General features: G+C 40.9%; 1 protein-coding gene across 1 annotated transcript in view; it reads right to left on the bottom strand.

The window, feature by feature from the left end:
• ABCC3 (ATP binding cassette subfamily C member 3) overlaps positions 1-10040 on the bottom strand; it is a 79265-nt gene extending 69225 nt beyond the window's left edge. Inside the window, exon 1 of the mRNA XM_083353917.1 lies at positions 9479-10040. Within this exon, the coding sequence (XP_083210043.1) occupies positions 9479-9508 (30 nt within the window). The 5' untranslated portion in view covers positions 9509-10040. The remainder of the gene's footprint in view (positions 1-9478) is intronic.
• Positions 10041-19119: the final 9079 nt, after the last annotated feature.

Genomic DNA, 19119 nt, shown 5'->3' with positions numbered 1-19119 from the left:
GTGGTGGTGACCTAGATGCCTCCGTGCTGGTGAAGATCAGGCTTCACGTTGTGCTGTAAGGAGACTGATGAAGTGAACTTTAAGCTGTCTGCTTTGACGGCTGCAAATGCTTTCACCTTATTTATATCTCCAGTATCAGAGGAAGTTGGGACTGCAAGGACTAAAAATTATGAGTCATGTTCTGAAGAACTGAAGTGGACGTTTTTCTTGAAAGAGTTCATTCTGAAATAAAGTTCATTTATTTTCTCTCTGGATATAAGATGGGGTGCTGGATGGGGAGAACAATATCCCTCTTACATCACGTTAGTTCAGGGTTTCCCAACCAGGGGTGCTCATACCCCCTGGGGGTGCAAGACGATATTCCAAGGGGTGCAAAAACTTGGGTTTTCAAAATTATAGTGTATATGCATAATTTGTTACCGTTATTTCAAACTTTTGTGAGGGGTGCGAGAATATATTAAAAGCATACTGGGGTGTGGGGTGTAGGAAAGGTTGGGAACAGCTGCTTTAGTTGGTAGTTGGGTTGCAGTGGTTTGTTTCTACATCTCTGAGGCTTAGTTGCACATCGTAGTCCCTAGTTGCTCAAGGTTATCATGCAGGTTCTGTCTCAGTGTCTGGAGGCTGAGGGAGACTGGATGGGCAAGAACCAGCTGGAAGTCAACCCTTGCAAGACTGACTTTGGCTGTGGATTTTGAGATTTCCCATGAGTGTTTCTGAATGGGGTTGCACTTCCTGTGGCAATCTCGGTATAGGTAGTCCTCACTTCAGGACAGTTAACTAGGATCAATAATTCCATTGCCAAACAATGTTGTAAAGTGCAATGTCACATAACTGTGCCAACATACAATGGCAGTTGCGATATAACCAGTTGCCATCTTTAAGCAAATCCTGCTTGGTCACAACATCCAGCTTAGCTTTCCTGTTACATTCACTGAAGCTGGCAGTGAAGGTTGCAAATGGCAAACAAATGACCACAGGATGTGGGACCATTGTAACTGCAAACCCGTTACCAAGCACTAGAAGCATGATCATGTGACTATGGGAACAATACAACCATCGCAACTACAAGGAACAGTTGGAAGTCCCCTCGCTCAGGAGCACTGTAACTTGAAATGGTTGCTGAATAAGGACCACCTGCATATAACGGGCTCTTCCTAGATTCACAGCGGCTGCTTGAAGAGCAGGTAGCCACTGTCACTCAAAGCATGAATCTATCTTTTGTGTTTAGTCCATTCCTGAATTGGGAGGCCTTGCTTACAACCCACCCATGCCTTGGTTATCTCTTACCTGGATTATAGCAATGCGCTCCACATGGAGCTGCCCTTGGAGACAACTCAGAAGTTAAAACTGTTCTAGAATGTACTGATAGAAAGTATTAATACTTAGGGGTATAAGATACACCCACTAATTACACCCAAGCAGCACTAATATTCCATAAGTTTGCCAGAGGGCTCCCAGCTGTACCTTAAGGTGCTGGATATCACCTTTAAAGTTCTCCGTGCCCGGTTATTTGCAGAACCACCTGAAAACTACCACCTGTTTCTAATTATCTCTGATGTCTGATAAGATCTGACAGAGTCACCATGCTCTGGTCCCAGCACTTAAGCATTATCACCTTTTATCAACAGAACAAAATAGTTCTGTCACTTAAGTACTTATCGACAGTGTTTTGTCTGTTGCTGCACTGCATTCTTTCCAAGATCGGGTTGGCCCTGATCCTGCCTACCTTTCCTACGGCTTTGAACATCTGATTTTTTTGCCCCCAGGCAGAGGGTTAGGTGATCTTCTCAGCCAATCCAGATTCACTGTCTTTGGCAAGAGTGTGTCCCATTATATTTTACGTTATTAAAACATTATTCTATTTGCGTAGTCTTATTTGTTGTCTTAGTTATGTTCGCATTCATGCCAAGTGATCAGCTATGTAAACAGCCTACATAAATAAGCAAACACAGTGCTGTATTTTTCATAGAACTGATAAAAACACTCAATAAATAATCACTATTGGCCAAAAGAGTAAGAGGCAGCCCTTGGTTTAAACCAAATAGGCACCACAAGATAGATGCAGGTTTTCTTTCCATCATCAGAATCTAAACATGCCAGTATAATAAAAATGCCTGCAACCAGCTGTTGATTGCACTAGTAATATCCCTACTTTCAATATTACAATAGTGGAGTAAGGAAGACAAACTGGACAGATGGGGAATATAGTGTGAGAGAAATGTATTTTCATGAAGCAATGGTTGCAGCTATCACGTGTCCTGATATAACATCACAGCTCTATGAAAGATGGCATGACTGCACACAAACTCCGAGTCAGTGGAGATTCACAGAGAAGTCTTCTGCATAGATCCACAGTCTCTAAGTCACAATTTTAAATTATCCAGAAATCATTAATAGAGCCAGCCCCAGGACCAGAAACAGCTACTTATAAAGGTTGGTTGAAGCCAGTGGGATCTAAAACACTAACTTTGAAGTGTTTGCTTGAAAAATCTGGACGATCAAGTTCTTCTGCACCTGCCTTTATTTAGTTAAAGGTTGCTGCTATCTACACATGCTTCTAATGCAGTGTTTCTCAACCACAGCAAGTTCAAGATCTGTAGACTTCAATTCCCAGAATTCCTCAGCCAGTATGCTGGGAATTGAAACCCACACATTTTAAAGCTGCCGAGGTTGAGAAACACTGCTCTGATGCGTATTATTTTAATACTGTACAAATTGCAAAATATGCATACAGGTGGGTGCAGAACCATTTCCCAACCCTCACCCCCAAATGTAAAGACTCCTGTCATACCCATGCTGCTATCTTTTGGAAAGCCTGCAGGGTTTATACAACTATGTTGTCGATCTTTCATAATTATGTTCATAACACACGCTGTGGTACATGTGTTTGAACATAATTCAAACACATTGAATTAAAGACATGCATAAAGACATGCATCTGTAACATGATGGCCATAACCTCTACAGAAGTACCAACTATGCTACCTATTTCATCCAATTCTGCCAGAAACCTAAAATGACTGTTTCCTTTAAAATAAATAAAGAGCAAAAGACAAAAACTAAACTCTGGCATCTATTTCTCAGACTTTGGAAGGCTTCATATCTATTAAGGTGTTATCATCCATCCATTTTTCTATTTGTCACAGCCATAGATCTGCTTGTTAATTTTTACTGATAAATCAACATCAAGACGGGGACGATGGGACTGGAAGCCAAAAATCTGATTGAAAGGAATTGGGCTGCTTTATAAGTTACCAAAATCTGATAAAATTTTGAGCGTCAGTCATTTCACATTGGAACAAATTTGTTCATCTAACAAAATATTTCACTGCTACAAGTATTTTAGATTTTATTAATTTAGCACCAGCTCCATTAAATTTTAATAAGCATCACCTTCAACGTCCCTTAGTGCACTGCATATACCCACTAATTGCTGAATTATCAGTTTGCAAGATACCCTAGCAAGGAATCCTAGCTTGATGGAATAGCATGAACATGTTTGGGTAAGTTGTGACTGGATGGATTTGACAAAATCGACAAGAAGACATGAGAAGTTAAAACAAGTAAAGGTACCAGGTGAATGTCGATGGAGATTCTGTCGTCCAGGTCATGGTTGTCCCAAAGGTGCTTTTTCAGGAGGCAAGTGGACTTTCTTGTTTTTCCCCACCATCTAATCAGAGCTGAAGAAGCTTCTTGGATGAAAAGCAAAATGTCTTCAATGAAAAACAAGAAAGTCCAGTTGCCTCCTGAAAAAGGACCTTGGGGAGTACCAGGTGAATGAAGTAAAAACAAGGGTTGTTTGTAAGAACTGAACAATAAGGTAAAGGTAAAGGTTCCCCCGCACATGCGTGCTAGTCGTTTCCGACTCTAGGGGCCGGTGCTCATCTCCGTTTCAAAGCCGAAGAGCCAGCGCTTGTCCGAGGACATCTCCGTGGTCATGTGGCCGGCATGACTAGACGCCAAAGGCGCACGGAACGCTGTTACCTTCCCACCGGAGTGGTCCCTATTTTTCTACTTGCATTTTTACGTGCTTTCGAACTGCTAGGTTGGCAGAAGCTGGGACGAGTAACAGGCGCTCACTCTGTTACGTGGCACTCGGGATTCGACCCGCCAAACTGCCAACCTTCTGATCGACAAGCTCAGCGTCCTAACTAGTTTTTGGCTGTTTTCTTTTCTCATCTCAAGCCTTTAATTTCTTTGGCTTCCTATTACTTACTCCTTCCAGGTGTAGCCCTGAAAGGAAACAGCATAATGGGTAGGTATGTAGCTACGTTTAGGAGAGCTCTGAGCAGCTGCATCCAAAATTGCAGGAGCTTCAGGAGACCTCGGATTGTACACCCTTATGCTAATATCATGGATTGTTTATTTTTAGCTCAGCATATCTGAATCTATCCACCTTGATTTGGACACCATAATTCTTCCTTGGGACAGTTCACGTACCATGCAAAGTGACAACCAAATCAAGCTTTAGTTTGGCCCTCTGGTTTTCAAACTCTGTGCCATGGCCTGTAACAAATTCACAGGGGTGCTGCAGAATATTTTAAATTTTTGTTGTGAAGCTGAGTTTGGAGTGGACTTTTGGCCTAGGGTACCATAAAAGATTACTGAGACTCTAAGGGTAATGAACCGAGAAAGTTTGGAAATTTCTGGTTAGTGTAAAACAGGGGTGTCAAACTCAATTTCATTGAGGGCCGCATCAGCATGGCGGTTGCCCTCAGGGGGCCGGGTGGGTGTGGCCTGGCTGGGCGTGGCCTACTGGGTGGGCATGGCTAGAGTGCGTATGGCCTACTGGGTGGGCGTGGCCAGCTCTACATCTTTCGCATCAAGGGTGCCTATGGGGGCCTGGGCAGGAGTGGGACAGATCTGAGGGTCTCTGGCAGAAGGAGGGTCTCTGGGCCAGGGCCAAGGCAGTGGGAGCCACTCCCTCACTGTGTCCAGGATGGCTTCGCGGGCCGCATAAAACCACTTCGCGGGCCGCATCCGGCCCCCGGGCCTTGTGTTTGACATGTCTGGTGTAAAAGAAGAAAACGTGATCCTCATCCTTGTGTACAGCCATATAGCAACTTTTAACACTTATGAGCTGAGCTCATGATTGATAAACTGTTGGAACAGGAGAGACTTCTATCAGCCCCTCATCATGGGCAGATCACTTCCTCTTACCTGTGTAGTTAACTGGCATTCTCTGCTGGAAGGATGGACCTATAAAGATGGCCTACCATAGGCAGCTAAATATGTAGTTATGGGCTTTCAAAGACATTTGTGTAATTTTCCTAACGACCTGTTCTGGTGGAAAGCTCTACTGAGCATCTAATTTTATTCCATGAAAGTTGATAGGTTTGCTCTTGAGTGGGCTCTCCCTGTTTGCCAAATCTTGGAAGTTAAGTTAGTATACTGAAGAGCTGCATGAAATGGGGTGACTTATAGCAAATTGGCAAGGACAAAAAATGAATATGACTGGATTCAGACACTGTATAAGCTCAAGTTTGAAGCGCTTATTGCATTTACCACACATTGCCATCTGGTGGTACTTCCGTCCTATTGTGAATGACGGACTGGAAGAATCTATAGCAGAGCACCATGATGTAAGACATTTTGCAGATAAAATCATTCATACTTGCTCAGAGGTGGAAACTGAGAATAATCTGAAGAGGTAACAGGGGTGACATTATGTGGGAGGTGTCTTTGAGCCTGTGGAGCTTAAAAAAGTGGATAGTATTCCTTGTGAGTCCACTCTGCCACATGCAGGCTTTATTCCAGCTCATCAGATAAGTAGACAAGCAGTTATATCCAGATAATATGGAATATAAAATTGTGATGGGCGTGTGTGTGTGTGTGTGTCTGTGAGTTGCCAGTAGTTTTGAAAGACATACCAGTATGTTCCTTGCTCAAGAAGGCATCCTTGAATCTGGTAGTATTACATGTCAAGTGCCCAGTCTTCATTCTTCCCTTTTTAGTAGAAGTGTTTTGTGGAGCATGGTGACTCACAAAATTAGGATGATCAATAGGCTCACATTTGAGACCTGGTGCTGCCGTGGGATGGTGAGTTCTCATCCCACACTCCAGCTCCTGCTGATCCAGCAGTTCAAAAGCAGGCAACTGCAAGTAAATAAATGGGCGCCACTTTGGTGGGCAACTTAATGGGGACATGAAAAGAACTCCCAAATAGGTGTTCCCTGGGCAACAGTGATGTCACCATTCAATCCTTTCAACCCGGAAGTCCTGACTACTACAGTCCTGACATGACTGTAGTAGTAGAGGTGTTGAGATGGCAATTAAAAAGGAGAAAGCAGATTACCTAGATCCATTTCAGGCAAGAGTCAGGCCTATACATGCAGGAGATGGAAACCAAACTATGCTAATGGATGATGTGGCAGGATTGAGGTTACTTGCATCTCAGAGGGAACATTGTTACCTACGGCACGTAGCAAGACAGAGAAGACACATCTTCTGGGTTCCTTAGATGATACTGCCTCATATTAGGGACTCAATGCATACACACAATGCCAACTTTTGTGGCAAAAGCAGAAACAATTGGAAATAGGTGATCCTAGCCTTGTCTCATGCAAGGGGATAATAAAAACCTTCAGTTGCATCTGGAAATCTATTAGAAGCAAAGCAGTAGTGTTGGGATCTAGATAGGAAAATCAAGACCAAGCTTAGTCCAAGCAGGATGGAGTAACTATGGCTGTAGAAGCTCAATAGTTATGAGATACGTCCAACTTCAGCTCTTATGGGGTTGTGCTTCTCCTAAAAGCGTAGGCTGGGGTGGGCAATTAGTTTTCCCAAGGGGTGGGCACATGAGAAACTGTTGCAGAAGGCTGATGCCGCCACCCCCTCTGTCCCACCTTTCAGCACCCCACCCCCTCCATGCCACCCCACCCTCAGTCACCGCACTCTTCCCCGCTATACTACCCCCTCCAATGATGCCCCACAACCCCCACTGCCAATCCCCTGCCCCCCACCAATGCCGCTGACACTGCGAGCCAGGCTGGGACTGCTTGCGGGCCACATGTGGCCCACAGGGTATAAAATTCCTAGGTCTGATGCGGGCTCATAATCTGGGAATGGTACTGATCTCATGGCTCCCATTATTAGAACAGGTGGAGGCTGTGACCAGGAAGACCTCTGGCTAGTTGCAGCACATGTGCCCATTTCAGTTTTTCTTGGAACCCTCATGGCTTTCTTGCCTTCAACCGGCAGCAGAATGCAGCTGCCTGATTATTAAAGAGTCGACCCCATTATTGCCACTTAACATGAGTTTCATTCTTGCCTTATTTATAACCAGCTAGGTGACTTTGTGCCTAGTTACCCCTTCAGCTCTGAAAAAGCAGCAATGGTGAACACTTCCAAAATGACTGCCTAGAAAGCAGTATGGATGGCTGTCAGCTTTGCTGAACAGAATGTACTGGTAGTCCCAGACTTATGGCCAGTTGCTTAGTCACCATTCAAAGTTATGATGGACCTCTCTGGAGGCTCCAATGATCCGGTTCTGAGGTTTTGACTCGCCCACCCACCCCTTGTTCATGTGACTGCATGCCTACATTTAAGGCTATCTGCAGTCTCCCAGGGGCACAGGACTGCGTTTTATTATGGTTTTGCTGAAATCAGGCATTTATTTCCCATTTTTGGAAAAACTGGCCGGTAAAGAACCATAGGTTCACTTTAAGATAGCAATGTTTGCTTTATGACTGGAAAAAGGTCATAAAATCAGGTCAGTCGTGTGGATGACCTGCTTTACAACCATGATGGTATTGGGTAGGCTCCCTTACAGTCATAAATCAAGGGCTATCTGTGTCCATCCAACCAAGTTAGGACTGAGCAAAATTCCAATAATAAAGATGAAAGGCTCAGCCAATCTCAATGTATACATGGTTGTACTTTGACAATAAAGGTTCATTCATTCATGAGTCATTTCTAATAATCAGTGAATCAATGCCCAGTTCCTTGTTCAAACTTGTATTGGTTCTATACAGCATCACAATAAAGTAGGATTGTAGTAACAAGAGTGAAAATACCTGTTTAGTCAGGTGATCCTACAGTTAATCTGCAGTGCTAGGGATTAACCTTATTTGCCTTTATAAACACATCAACAGGTAAAAGAGTCGTGTTTCTATTGATCTTAAAATACAGTTTGAAGTTTCTAGAAACTGAACAGGTGTGCATGTGCTTTGTTACATCATTTGCAGAACAAAATGAGGCATTTACATATCTGTGAGGAGTGTTACAAGTTTTGGATACAAGTTTTTCTTAATCTTCCAACATCCTTCCCAGTACATGGTGTGCAATACCTTCAGTGAAACTTACTTCTCAAAGAATAAAGAACAAGAATGTATTATTTCCCAATCACATTTCACTTCTGTAATACAAGACACACTAACAATATGGTATCTCATTTTTCATTTATTCTGGCTGAAAGTAGGATTATTTTGCTGCATAGTTTAGCCTCCATACAGTGAGATGCAGGATGTCCGAGAAGGACCAGGGACCCCCAAATTTAAGTCCACCCTCACAGAAGTTTAGCTGTTGACCATTATTTCTTATGCACACCTACTTCACAGGAATATTGTGGGGTTAAAGTAAAAAGATTGAAATCTAATCAATTAATGCATCACAAGAATTCCCAGATGTAGCTTAAAACCAGGGATCCCCAACACCCAGTCTGTGGACGGTACCGGGCCTCAGCTACTGGACCGGACAAACAAGGAAAGTCCCATCCGTGGGATGCAGGCAGCACAAAATCACACACTCTCAGGTCCGTGGAAAAACCTTTCTCCATGGAACCGGTTCCTGGTGCCTAAAAAGTTGGGGACCTCTGGCTTAAATTTTACTTTTAAGCAACTGTCCTACAACACAGGAGTGGAGGCACCTCAGGGAGTTTGGGACTTCAGTTCCCATCTGCCCCAGACAGAATTGTGTGTGAGACGAGCGCCAGGATGGTGTAACAATTAAGGGGTAAACTACCACCAGCGAAATAAAAGGTGTAAGGCCACCTTCAACCAGGAAAGAAAACTCAAGGAGTGACTTGGGGTCACTTATTCTCTCTCAGCCCCACGGAACTCTCCCGGTTGCTGTTGTGTGGAGCTAAAACGGGGAGAGCCTCAAGGCGAAGCCCCTTGAACTCTTAAGGACGACAGAAATCTAGCCTAGCCCCAGCAAAAATAAAATGCAATACAGTAGCCGGAGCACCACAGGCTCCTTTTCTCCACCCCCAGCAACCGAACTGCAGCAGCTCATCCCAAGCTTGGCTAAAGGAGAGCGTAGCAGACACGTTCGAAAACCTGGACTCCTTCCCACCACATTTCTCCCGTTAAACGGAATGCTTTGCCATTCCTCCCCCTCGAAGGAGCCGCGCTTTCCTCGTTGGGGCATTCCGGAAACTCCCTTCCCTCACAGCCGGGGAGAAACCGCACTTCAGCACGCGCTCGTCTCCAAAGCGCCCCCGAGCGTCCAAGGTCCGGGACGGGATAAAGCTGCTTACCCAAAAGCTGGAGCCGCAGAAAGCCTCCATCGCGCCGGGCTGAGCCGCTCAGCGACCTTCTCTTTCTTTCTTTGCCCGACCGCTTGTCTCCGGATTCGCCTCCGGACGCCGGCGCTTGATGCCACCGCTTTCCTTTCGTCACGGATGGGCGGATGTTGGCTTCGCGGAGGAAGGTGGGCGGGAATGGCTTTGCCCAGGCGGCGTCCGCCTTTGCCGCCAACCGGGAAAACTTGAGGTCTTGCTTTGCGTAGGCCACGATTTCCCGGTGTGGAGGGGGCTGTGTAAAGCGGAGCCCGCCCGTGTCCGGTCAGGGAGAGAGTTGGCCCCTCCTAGGTGCTGCGGGCCTTTAGCGATCCCGGCTCTTCTCGGCCACCTTCTGCGGAGGTGGCGCACATCGTCCCGGCCTTTCCCGCTTGACTGCAAGGGCGGCAGCCACCGCACCCTCGGGCTGCCTTGGCTTTTTTGCCTGGCTGAACGCCACAAGAGGAAGCGGGAGGAGTGTCTATGGGCGAGAGGCCTCTGTTGCCTCGGCTGCTTACTCGCTTCTTCGGGTCCCAATACTGTAGGGGAAAAAAAAATCCATACTTACCCCACCCTTGGCTTGCAAATGGAATATATATGCTTTTCTGCTTATAGTAATTGTACTAATACAATTTGCGATGTGCAATTATGTACACAATTTGGCTTTTAATGTAATGCTGTATACATTTTTTTGCAATGTATGGCAGTGAAAGCTGGACCATAAGAAAGGCTGAGCGCCAAAGAATTGAAGCCTTTGAACTATGGTGCTGGAGAAGACTCCTGCGAGTCCCTTGGACTGCAAGGCGATCAAACCGGTCAGTCCTAGAGGAGATCAACCCTGACTGCTCTTTAGAAGGCCAGATCCTGAAGCTGAAACTCAAATACTTAGGCCACCTAATGAAAAGGAAGGACTCACTGGAGAAGAGCCTAATGCTGGGAAAGATTGAGGGGAATAGAAGAAGGGGATGACAGAGAATGAGGTGGCTGGATGGAGTCATTGAAGCAGTAGGCATGAGCTTAGATGGACTCCAGAAGATGATAGAGGACAGGAAGGCCTGGAGGAACATTGTCCATAGGGTCGCGATGGGTCGGACACGACTTCGCAACTAACAACAACAACATATACATTTTTGTTGATGTGTAAATATAATTAATTAATACAAAAAAGAAAAATAGAAAAGAGTATAAGAAAAAGATAAAAAAGACAAAACAGGAATATATAAAGAAATGACTTCCCATATCCCTCTAATATACAGTTCTAATGAAACCACTTTCTCTCATTTAATCCTATTTTCCTTCTTTCTATAACTTTCTAATCATCAAAACCACAAGTAACACACACAACATTTGTCAGGTTTCACTGCAGTGGTAAGTGAAAATTACCTGTTCACTAAGTCCAAGCAATTGCACATTTGTGTCAACAACTCATTGAATGAAACCTGATTCTATCTACTAAGTATAATGTGGGAAATGCCATGAAAAGCAGTTTTCCTCCAAAGGTGTGGACACTTTTTGGAAATTGTTCTCCTTTAAAACTTGTTTGAGCTTCTGCATCACTCTGTAATTCAACTAGTGGTTTTTTCCCAATGGAGCAGCAACATCAGCCACATTCACCTGAAATGGATCCAGGCTGCAGCATCTACATTCAGCAGGTCACAGAAACAAACTTCTGTATTATTTGGAACTGCTTCAAGTGATCCACATACACAAGGTAGTCAATCTTTCAATTCAAGACTTAGTTGCTGCCAAGAAAGAAAACTGGGCAAATTCCCAGCATTGTTTGCGTAGCTTCAGTTTTCTAAGAAATCCCATATTAACCTCTTTACATGATAAAAGGTTATACTTTCTTCCCTTTGGTTGCTTGTCTAACATCTTAACATTAGTCCACGGGTAAAATGTCATCCTTAGGAGGTGATCTATTTTTTGTTTACTAGGGCAAAGAACCCACAACTGTCTCCAACAAAGCAACAAAACAACAATGGCAGTTCCCCTTTGATAACCAACAGACTTTGGATAACAAGAGTTTAAAGCCTTCCTCATTTGCCTTCGCAAAGCTGTCAAAGCATGATCTTGAAGTGCATTCAATTTTTACTACTTTTATTACAACACTTAAAGACTGCAAGCGTCCTGCCAATTTTTTTTTAATTCAAATGTTGCTAGTGAACCATGCAGTGAACACAAAACACTAATAACACAGCACCTTTCAAAAATAAATCTTCTGTATCTACCTGTCATGGAAATAGCACAACAAGCCATAATGTTTTTGAGAGGCTCTCGTTGAAATAATTGTTCACTACTTCAAAAATAGTTTCGCCTTTAGGGTCTGTTTTAAGTTTTTTAACAAAAACCATTTCTTCTCTAAAAAGAGTTGCTAGAGTTTATTATTAACAAAACCATAACTAACAAAAGCCATCAACATGGCTGATATTTCATCCATTTGCAGAGCAAACTTTTTAACTGGGAGACTTTTTCAAAATTGTCAGCCATTTCATCAATATATTTTCACCTGTGGCCTCCTTGAAATATCCTATGACCCCCAAGTTGAAAACACTAGGGATTTCTCAATATTTTCAAGCCCTGGAACCTGTTACTTAAAAAAACAACAGCAACCCAAGGTCCCCTGATTTCAGAGATTCTAATGATAGAAAAGTAATTGTGTTCAAATGAATATTGTGGTTTTTTTGCCCTTTGTCTTTCATGGAACCCCATCAAGTTTGGAGAAAAACCTGATTGGGTACAACATTGTGTGGTTAGTATATAGTTCATTATTCCTTGTGAACCCAGAATATTGGGTTAATTGAATAAACCACAGTTGAATTAATCCTTGGTAAAAGGGCACACTCCTTTGTTGCTGTGTTCACACAGTATGCCTAATCTGGTTACACATATACTGTTTTTGCAGTACATCGAACCAAGTAGCCTAATAGTGGAGTTAATAACATCCCAGGGTAAAATTTTGTTGAGCGGCTTTGGCTGTTATATCTCAGCCCCATAATTTTATTTGTAAATAACTGGAGGTATTAAATTTAGGGAAAATTTCAGATAGGATTCCATTGATGCATTCAGAAAATGTACTAAGGTAAAAATAGGATTAGCTAGTTTGAATTTAGCATGTGGTAAGAACTTAGAATAGAATAGAGCTGGAAGGGACCCTGGAGGTCTTCTAGTCTAGCCCCCTGTTCAAGCAGGAGAACCTATACCGTCTCAGACAGGTGACTGTCTAGTCTCTTCTTAAAAATCTCCAGCGCCCACAATTTCTGGAGGCAAGCTGTTCCACTGGTTAATTGTCCTCACTGTCAGGAAGTTTCTCCTTAATTCCAGGTTGCTTCTCTCTTTGATCAGTTTCCATCCATTGTTTCTAATCCTTCCCTCTGGTGCTCTGGTGAATAACGTGACCCCCTCTTCCTTGTGGCAGCCCCTCAGATACTGGAACACTGCTATCATGTCTCCCCTATTTCTTCTTTTCTTTAGACTGGCTAGCGGCTAGCCAAAGCCAAGTCCTGCAGCCATTCTTCATATGTTTTAGTCTCCAGGCCTTTGATCATCTTAGTTGTTCTGCTCTGAATTTTTTCCAAACTCTCAACATCTTTTTTATGATATGGTGACCAAAATTGGCTGCAGTATTCCAGGTGTGGTCTTACTAGGGCTTTATAAAGTAGTACTAGTACTTTGTGTGATCTTCACTCTGTACCTCTCTTTATACAATTTAGTTGGTGTGTTTATAAATTATGGTTTATAAATTTTAAAATATTGAAACCAGCTGTGGTTTGTGCAATAAATCCTGGTTAAGCCATTGATACCTTGACCAAATTATATGATCAGCTGGGATTTGCCTGGAAAAGTTGGTGAACTTTTTCTTTTGATGTTCTTATGGAAAGATTGGGAAAAAGAGAGGTATCATTTATAGGCAAACTGAATCCCCACATTTGCTTGTTTCTGACTATTGTATTCTGTCTACCCTGTTGTGCTTTTTAAAACTATAGCACATCAGATAGGGTTTTGTAAAAATGCAACTGTGGATTTTTCAGTAAAATTTGAATTAAAGAAATTATAGTTACATGAAACCATGGTTTAGTGCAAATCCAGCCTGAATCTGAAAGCACCTGAAATAATTTTCATTAGAATGCCCATTATAATAGTCAAGGGGCAAAGGATACCAGTCTTCAAAGACAATAATAATGATAGAAGATTAATGTGGGGAATGATAATAAAATTAGACGGGATATTAACCTTCAATATTTGCTCAATAGTAAAGAAATAGACTCCACTGCCAGAATACTCAAATAGGCAATTCACAAATGGTTGTTTTTAGTAATAATTTGTCTTGTAATAATTTATATTTTATTAAGCTTTCCAAAGTTATATTTAGCATTCTGGTTCAATTGCAAATGAATTGGTTGTATTCCAGCATTCAGACAGTATTTTGTAACAATAACAAGTGATGTCCAGTAACACATTCAATTATTGTCTAGATACTAAATTTGTAAGGAAAGTTGAGTTCTGAAGACTACTTAGGTATGTATTCCTACCAGTGATTGCATATATTATGACAAGAACTTTTGTTTTGCTGATTTCACTCTTAACTATGATTGCAATAACCAGCCTGTTATGGTTAATTTGTTGCACTATGGTTATAAATAATCCTCCCTGAAGTGCATACCCAGTTAGATTCATAGTAATTCCATTTTAGGTGGCTACTTTAAATCATTGATCAGATTAGGTTAAAATTACTGGAAAATATTGCATAATTCATATGATTTTTAGTTTCAAGTTGTCATATGCAGATCTACAAATATGTTTACAGAATTGGTTTTTTTAATCTGTTAGGAAAATTGTGATGAATACTCTGAATAAACCTAACATGTTTTTCATAAGTTTTTTTTTTAAATCTTGAAGTAAAAGAATGACAAGAATATTTATTTATTTATTTTATTTATTTATTTTATTACATTTATATACCGCCCTTTCCCGAGGGGCTCAGGGCGGTTTACAGGGTAATTAAAAACCAAAAATACAAAAGTTAAAAACCAAATTTAAAAAAGATTAAATTTATCCCTGTATAAATAAAACCCCAATTAAAATAAATTAGTCCTCAGTCTGGGCCAGAGAGCTCGAAGAGCCAGGTCTTCAGGCCCCGGCGGAACGAATGGAGGTCGGGGGCAGTCCTCAGCTCCACTGGCAGCTGGTTCCAAAGGGCAGGCGCCCCCACAGAGAAGGCCCTATCCCTGGGTGTTACCCGCCGGCAATCTCTTACCGGTGGCACCCTGAGCAGACCCTCTCTGTGGGAGCGCACTGGATGAAGGGAACTTGATGCTGGCAGCAGGTGTTCCCTCAGATATCCCAGACCCAAGCCATGTAGGGCTTTATAGGTCATCACCAGCACCTTGAATTTCACCCGGAGGGCAACCGGAAGCCAATGCAGCTTGCGGAGTAGAGGTGTTACGTGGGAGTATCGGGAGACCCCCATCACAACTCGCGCGGCCGCATTCTGCACCAGTTGAAGCCTCTGAGTGGTCCTCAAGGGCAGCCCCATGTAGAGAGCGTTGCAGTAGTCCAAACGGGAGGTCACGAGCGCATGAGTGACTGTGCGTAGGGCATCTCGGTCCAGATAGGGTCGCAACTGGCGCACCAGGCGAACCTGGGCAAAAGCCCCCCTGGTCACGGCTCCTATATGGTCTTCAAAATTGAGTCGTGAATCCAGGAGGAATAGCATAGGACCAATGCAAATTCCAACTAAGATAAGGTGTGTATTTTTGTACAGAATTATCTGTTCCATTTCCTGTTGAAGCCATTGTCCTGTTAGTACCTATTTATTATAAAGTCAAATGTAAATATTAAAAGCCAACAATGACACTATTCATTGAACAAATTCAAATGTAATAATGAATGGGAGAGTTTTCATCTAAGATGCTACTGTACCGTAACATGATATCTAACAGTTCCCTTATGTTACTGGAGGAAATATGTAGATAATCCTACAATGTTTTTCATGTTTTCATTTTCATGGCAAAGGATAATTTTATGTAAATGAAAATAAATTTATTCTGTTAATTTTAAGGATTGACTGCAGGTTATGAATATCTCTTTTTGAGAAGTTTCAATGTTCTAAAAATGAGAAGTTGATGCAATATGTTCCTACATGGTCTAGATTTAATGATAAACATAAGAACTGAATTAACATTAACATTCTCTTAGCTTTTCTTCTTTTGTCACATTTAGTTTATTTTAATCACCATTATATATCTAGGGTTTTTTCCCCCACTGCATAATTGCTATTCTTTCTTCTGCTTGTGATGTGGGTTTTAGAAATTTCACCATTAAAAATAAAGCAAATTAAATTTCATATAATTGTGAAGCTAAATTTAATTTAATGTAATTTAAAAAGTGGTTCATCTCTAATCAGAATCTTTATTCCATATTCATAATCTCCTGAGTCATAATAGGAATACCTGTTTTAATTTTGCATTTTCTAAATGACAACCTATTTTTAAACATACGCCAACCTTTCTTCCTGTTTTTCGCGTATAGTATAATATGGCTTCACTATGGGGGCTGCAGGGGAAGGGGAAAAGAGTTAAAATTACTTCCAGCACAAGATTAACCAGACTGCAGTAATTTTGGCTTCTTGGTCTTTTGGTTAAGATCAAGACGAATAGAATAGAATAGAATAGAATAGAATAGAATAGAATAGAATAGAATAGAATAGAATAGAATAGAATAGAATAGAATAGAATTGAATAGAATAGAATAGAATAGAATAGAATAGAATAGAATAGAATAGAATAATAACTTTATTATCACTTTGAATGTACACTAATCGGCATATATTAAAATGAAATTTCATTGCATACAGCTCTCAAAGGGTCACCACCTACACACTACATAAATATGACAAAAATAAATAAATACAGAATTATGCAGAATTATTTAGAGAAAAGCAACCCTAGAGCTAGCTCATGTTAAATTATGTGACATAATAGATAAATTCAATGCTTTTTTCACAGTGTAACAGATTTCTAAACACATTTTAAAGTTATCAAACCATGTTTTGTATATTTCTGGCCTGAGAGTGGTTTAAAAACAACTGTTAGCTAAGTAGACTAATTGCAGACTCGAATATTTTCTCTGTAAGGAAAACATACAAACCCAACTAATAACAGGCATTTATACCAGGACAAGTTTCTGGGACATGTCTAGACTGTATCTTCAGAGATAAAGGATTACAGCTTTAGAGATATTCATTATCTCTAAAGCTGTAATCCTTTATCTCTGAAGATACAGATATAAATGTGTAAATTTCTCTAAAGAAATGTCTAAATATCTTTAGAGATATTCATTATCTCTAAATATATTTAGACATTTCTTTAGAGAAATTTACACATTTATAGATACAGCAGGAACATTCCTATGAAATCAGTTCAAGAGTTCAAGTACTGTACATAAAAAAAAAATCAAAGGGAAATTGCAAGTAGAAGTATATACATGCAGTCATTTTGCCCTTTCAAATTACCCTAGTATTTATCTTCTATTTCTGCCATTGAAATTCATATATAGGTCCCGTTGTATGATTTGATGAATAAATTAGGGACCTAACATTGGAGGCATTTAATACGCATTTCTGTCCATAAAGCTGTGTGTACCCAAATAGAAAATACACTAAATTCATTGTGAAAAAACATAGGCAAGTTCTTGCTGGGATAAATTCCAAAACAAAGTCTGTGTAAAATATCAGGCTGGAATTACCTGAAGAATCATATTTTTATTTAAAATTTCTAGTCACTTACCCTTGCACTAATTTTCAGAGTAAGAATGTTTTGAATCTACTAGTAGCTCTATGGGTACAATTCTGTCAAGAATATGGAAGGTGGTTGCTATTGCCTTCTTCCAGGTCCCTTGGGGTAAAATGGAGGTGTCTCAGTTTAGCCTAGACTAGAGGATTTTCTAGTGGCCTCCCATTCAAATGCTTAATTCAGTGACCCTGAATTTTCTTCAGGATCAGCCAAGATCAGCTAGGTGGTGCCACCCGCTGTAGAACAGGAGTAAGTAGAATGAGAAATACCATCTGGGCGTAGGTACACTTTTTAAACAATTGCATAAAACTGGCATCTAGCAGGCTAGCAACTAATGCAACATTTTATAGAGATTAATTTCACTCTTCTGAAAAACTGTCATTGTTCTGAAAAACTAAACTTGTTACTTGAGAAAAAAACCATTAAAAACAAATGTCAGGCCCAAAGAACCAAAAATGACATGTGGAGTTATTTCTGAGTAGGTTTTTTTTAATTGTTATTCCCTTACAGACAGAATCTTGCCAGATTAAAGCAACTATCTGCATAACAATTAGATATACTCTGTGAATTACTAAGATGAACTAGAATTCACAGTTTCCTGATTGCTGGGCCAGCACTTTAACCTCAGGAACAAACGGATTGTTTTTTTTGTCCCCCAGGAATTACATATCTTAAAATGGTGCATAAATATCATGTTGGGTCACAATGGCTGCACCATGCCATGTGAAATACATGGTTCCAGATATATTTGGAATGTCCTTATTATGATATCCAATATGAACATGTTTGGATTTAGTTCTTAATAGTTCTTGATAATTTTAGTTGCATTTTATGTAAATATGTACATACTGCATTTACACCCTGTGATGTTATTCAGAATTATTGAATACTAATATATACAGTTATTATGCACTATATGTGGTGTGTTGTTTCTTTCAATTAACATTCCCAATATGTGAAGAAATTGGCAGTATGAGCATATTTGAAAGAACAGTCACAAGAAAATTATATTTTGGAATGGAAAAGGTGGATTGATTATATTCAAAACAAATATGGGACTAAAAAGTTTCAAATAGTATGTGAATAATTCTTAACAGTTATAGAAGTGTTATTATAATTACTTTAGTTTTGTTATAAGGGAGTTAAAGGGTGGAAGGTTTGTTAACGTAATAGATATTTAGCATATGTTTGCATAAGATTGCTATATGTAATACCCTGTATTCTGCTTTGGGAAGTCCGGGGGGGAAGGGGGGAGGGTTGATGGGGAGGGGGGATTATTATTAAAATTTTGTAAAACTTTTCAATAAAAAAAAAGAAATTGGCAGTATGGTCAACTGAAAGAATATAAATAAAGACAAACTACACGTAGTCCTTGACTTACAACCACAATTGAGCCCAAAATTTCTGTTGCTAAGCAAGACGGTTGTTAAGTGAATTTTGCTCCATATTATTCTTGCCATAGTTGTTGGGTGAATCACACATTTGTTAAGTTAGTAACACAATTGTTAAGTGGATCTGGCTTCCCCATTGATTTTGCCTGTCAGAAGGTCACAAAAAATGATCACATGATCCCGGGACCCTGCAACTGTCATAAAATACAGGGCAGTTGCCAACCATCCAAATTCTGATCAGGTGACCATGAGGATGCTGCAATGGTCGTAAGTGTAAAAAATGGTCATGACTTACTTTTTTCTGTGCCGTTTTAACTTCAAATGGCCACTAAACCTAAGTCAAGGATTACCTGCACTACAATAGATTTTGGAAAAGAATTGATCAGCAGGGTTTCTAATGGTAATAAACACTTGGAGGGAAAAAATGAAGTTTTGTGCA

This window comes from Vipera ursinii (genome assembly GCF_947247035.1).
Source record: "Vipera ursinii genome assembly, chromosome: 2".
Taxonomy (NCBI): domain Eukaryota; kingdom Metazoa; phylum Chordata; class Lepidosauria; order Squamata; family Viperidae; genus Vipera; species Vipera ursinii.
This window is presented reverse-complemented; position numbering and strand designations above follow the sequence as displayed.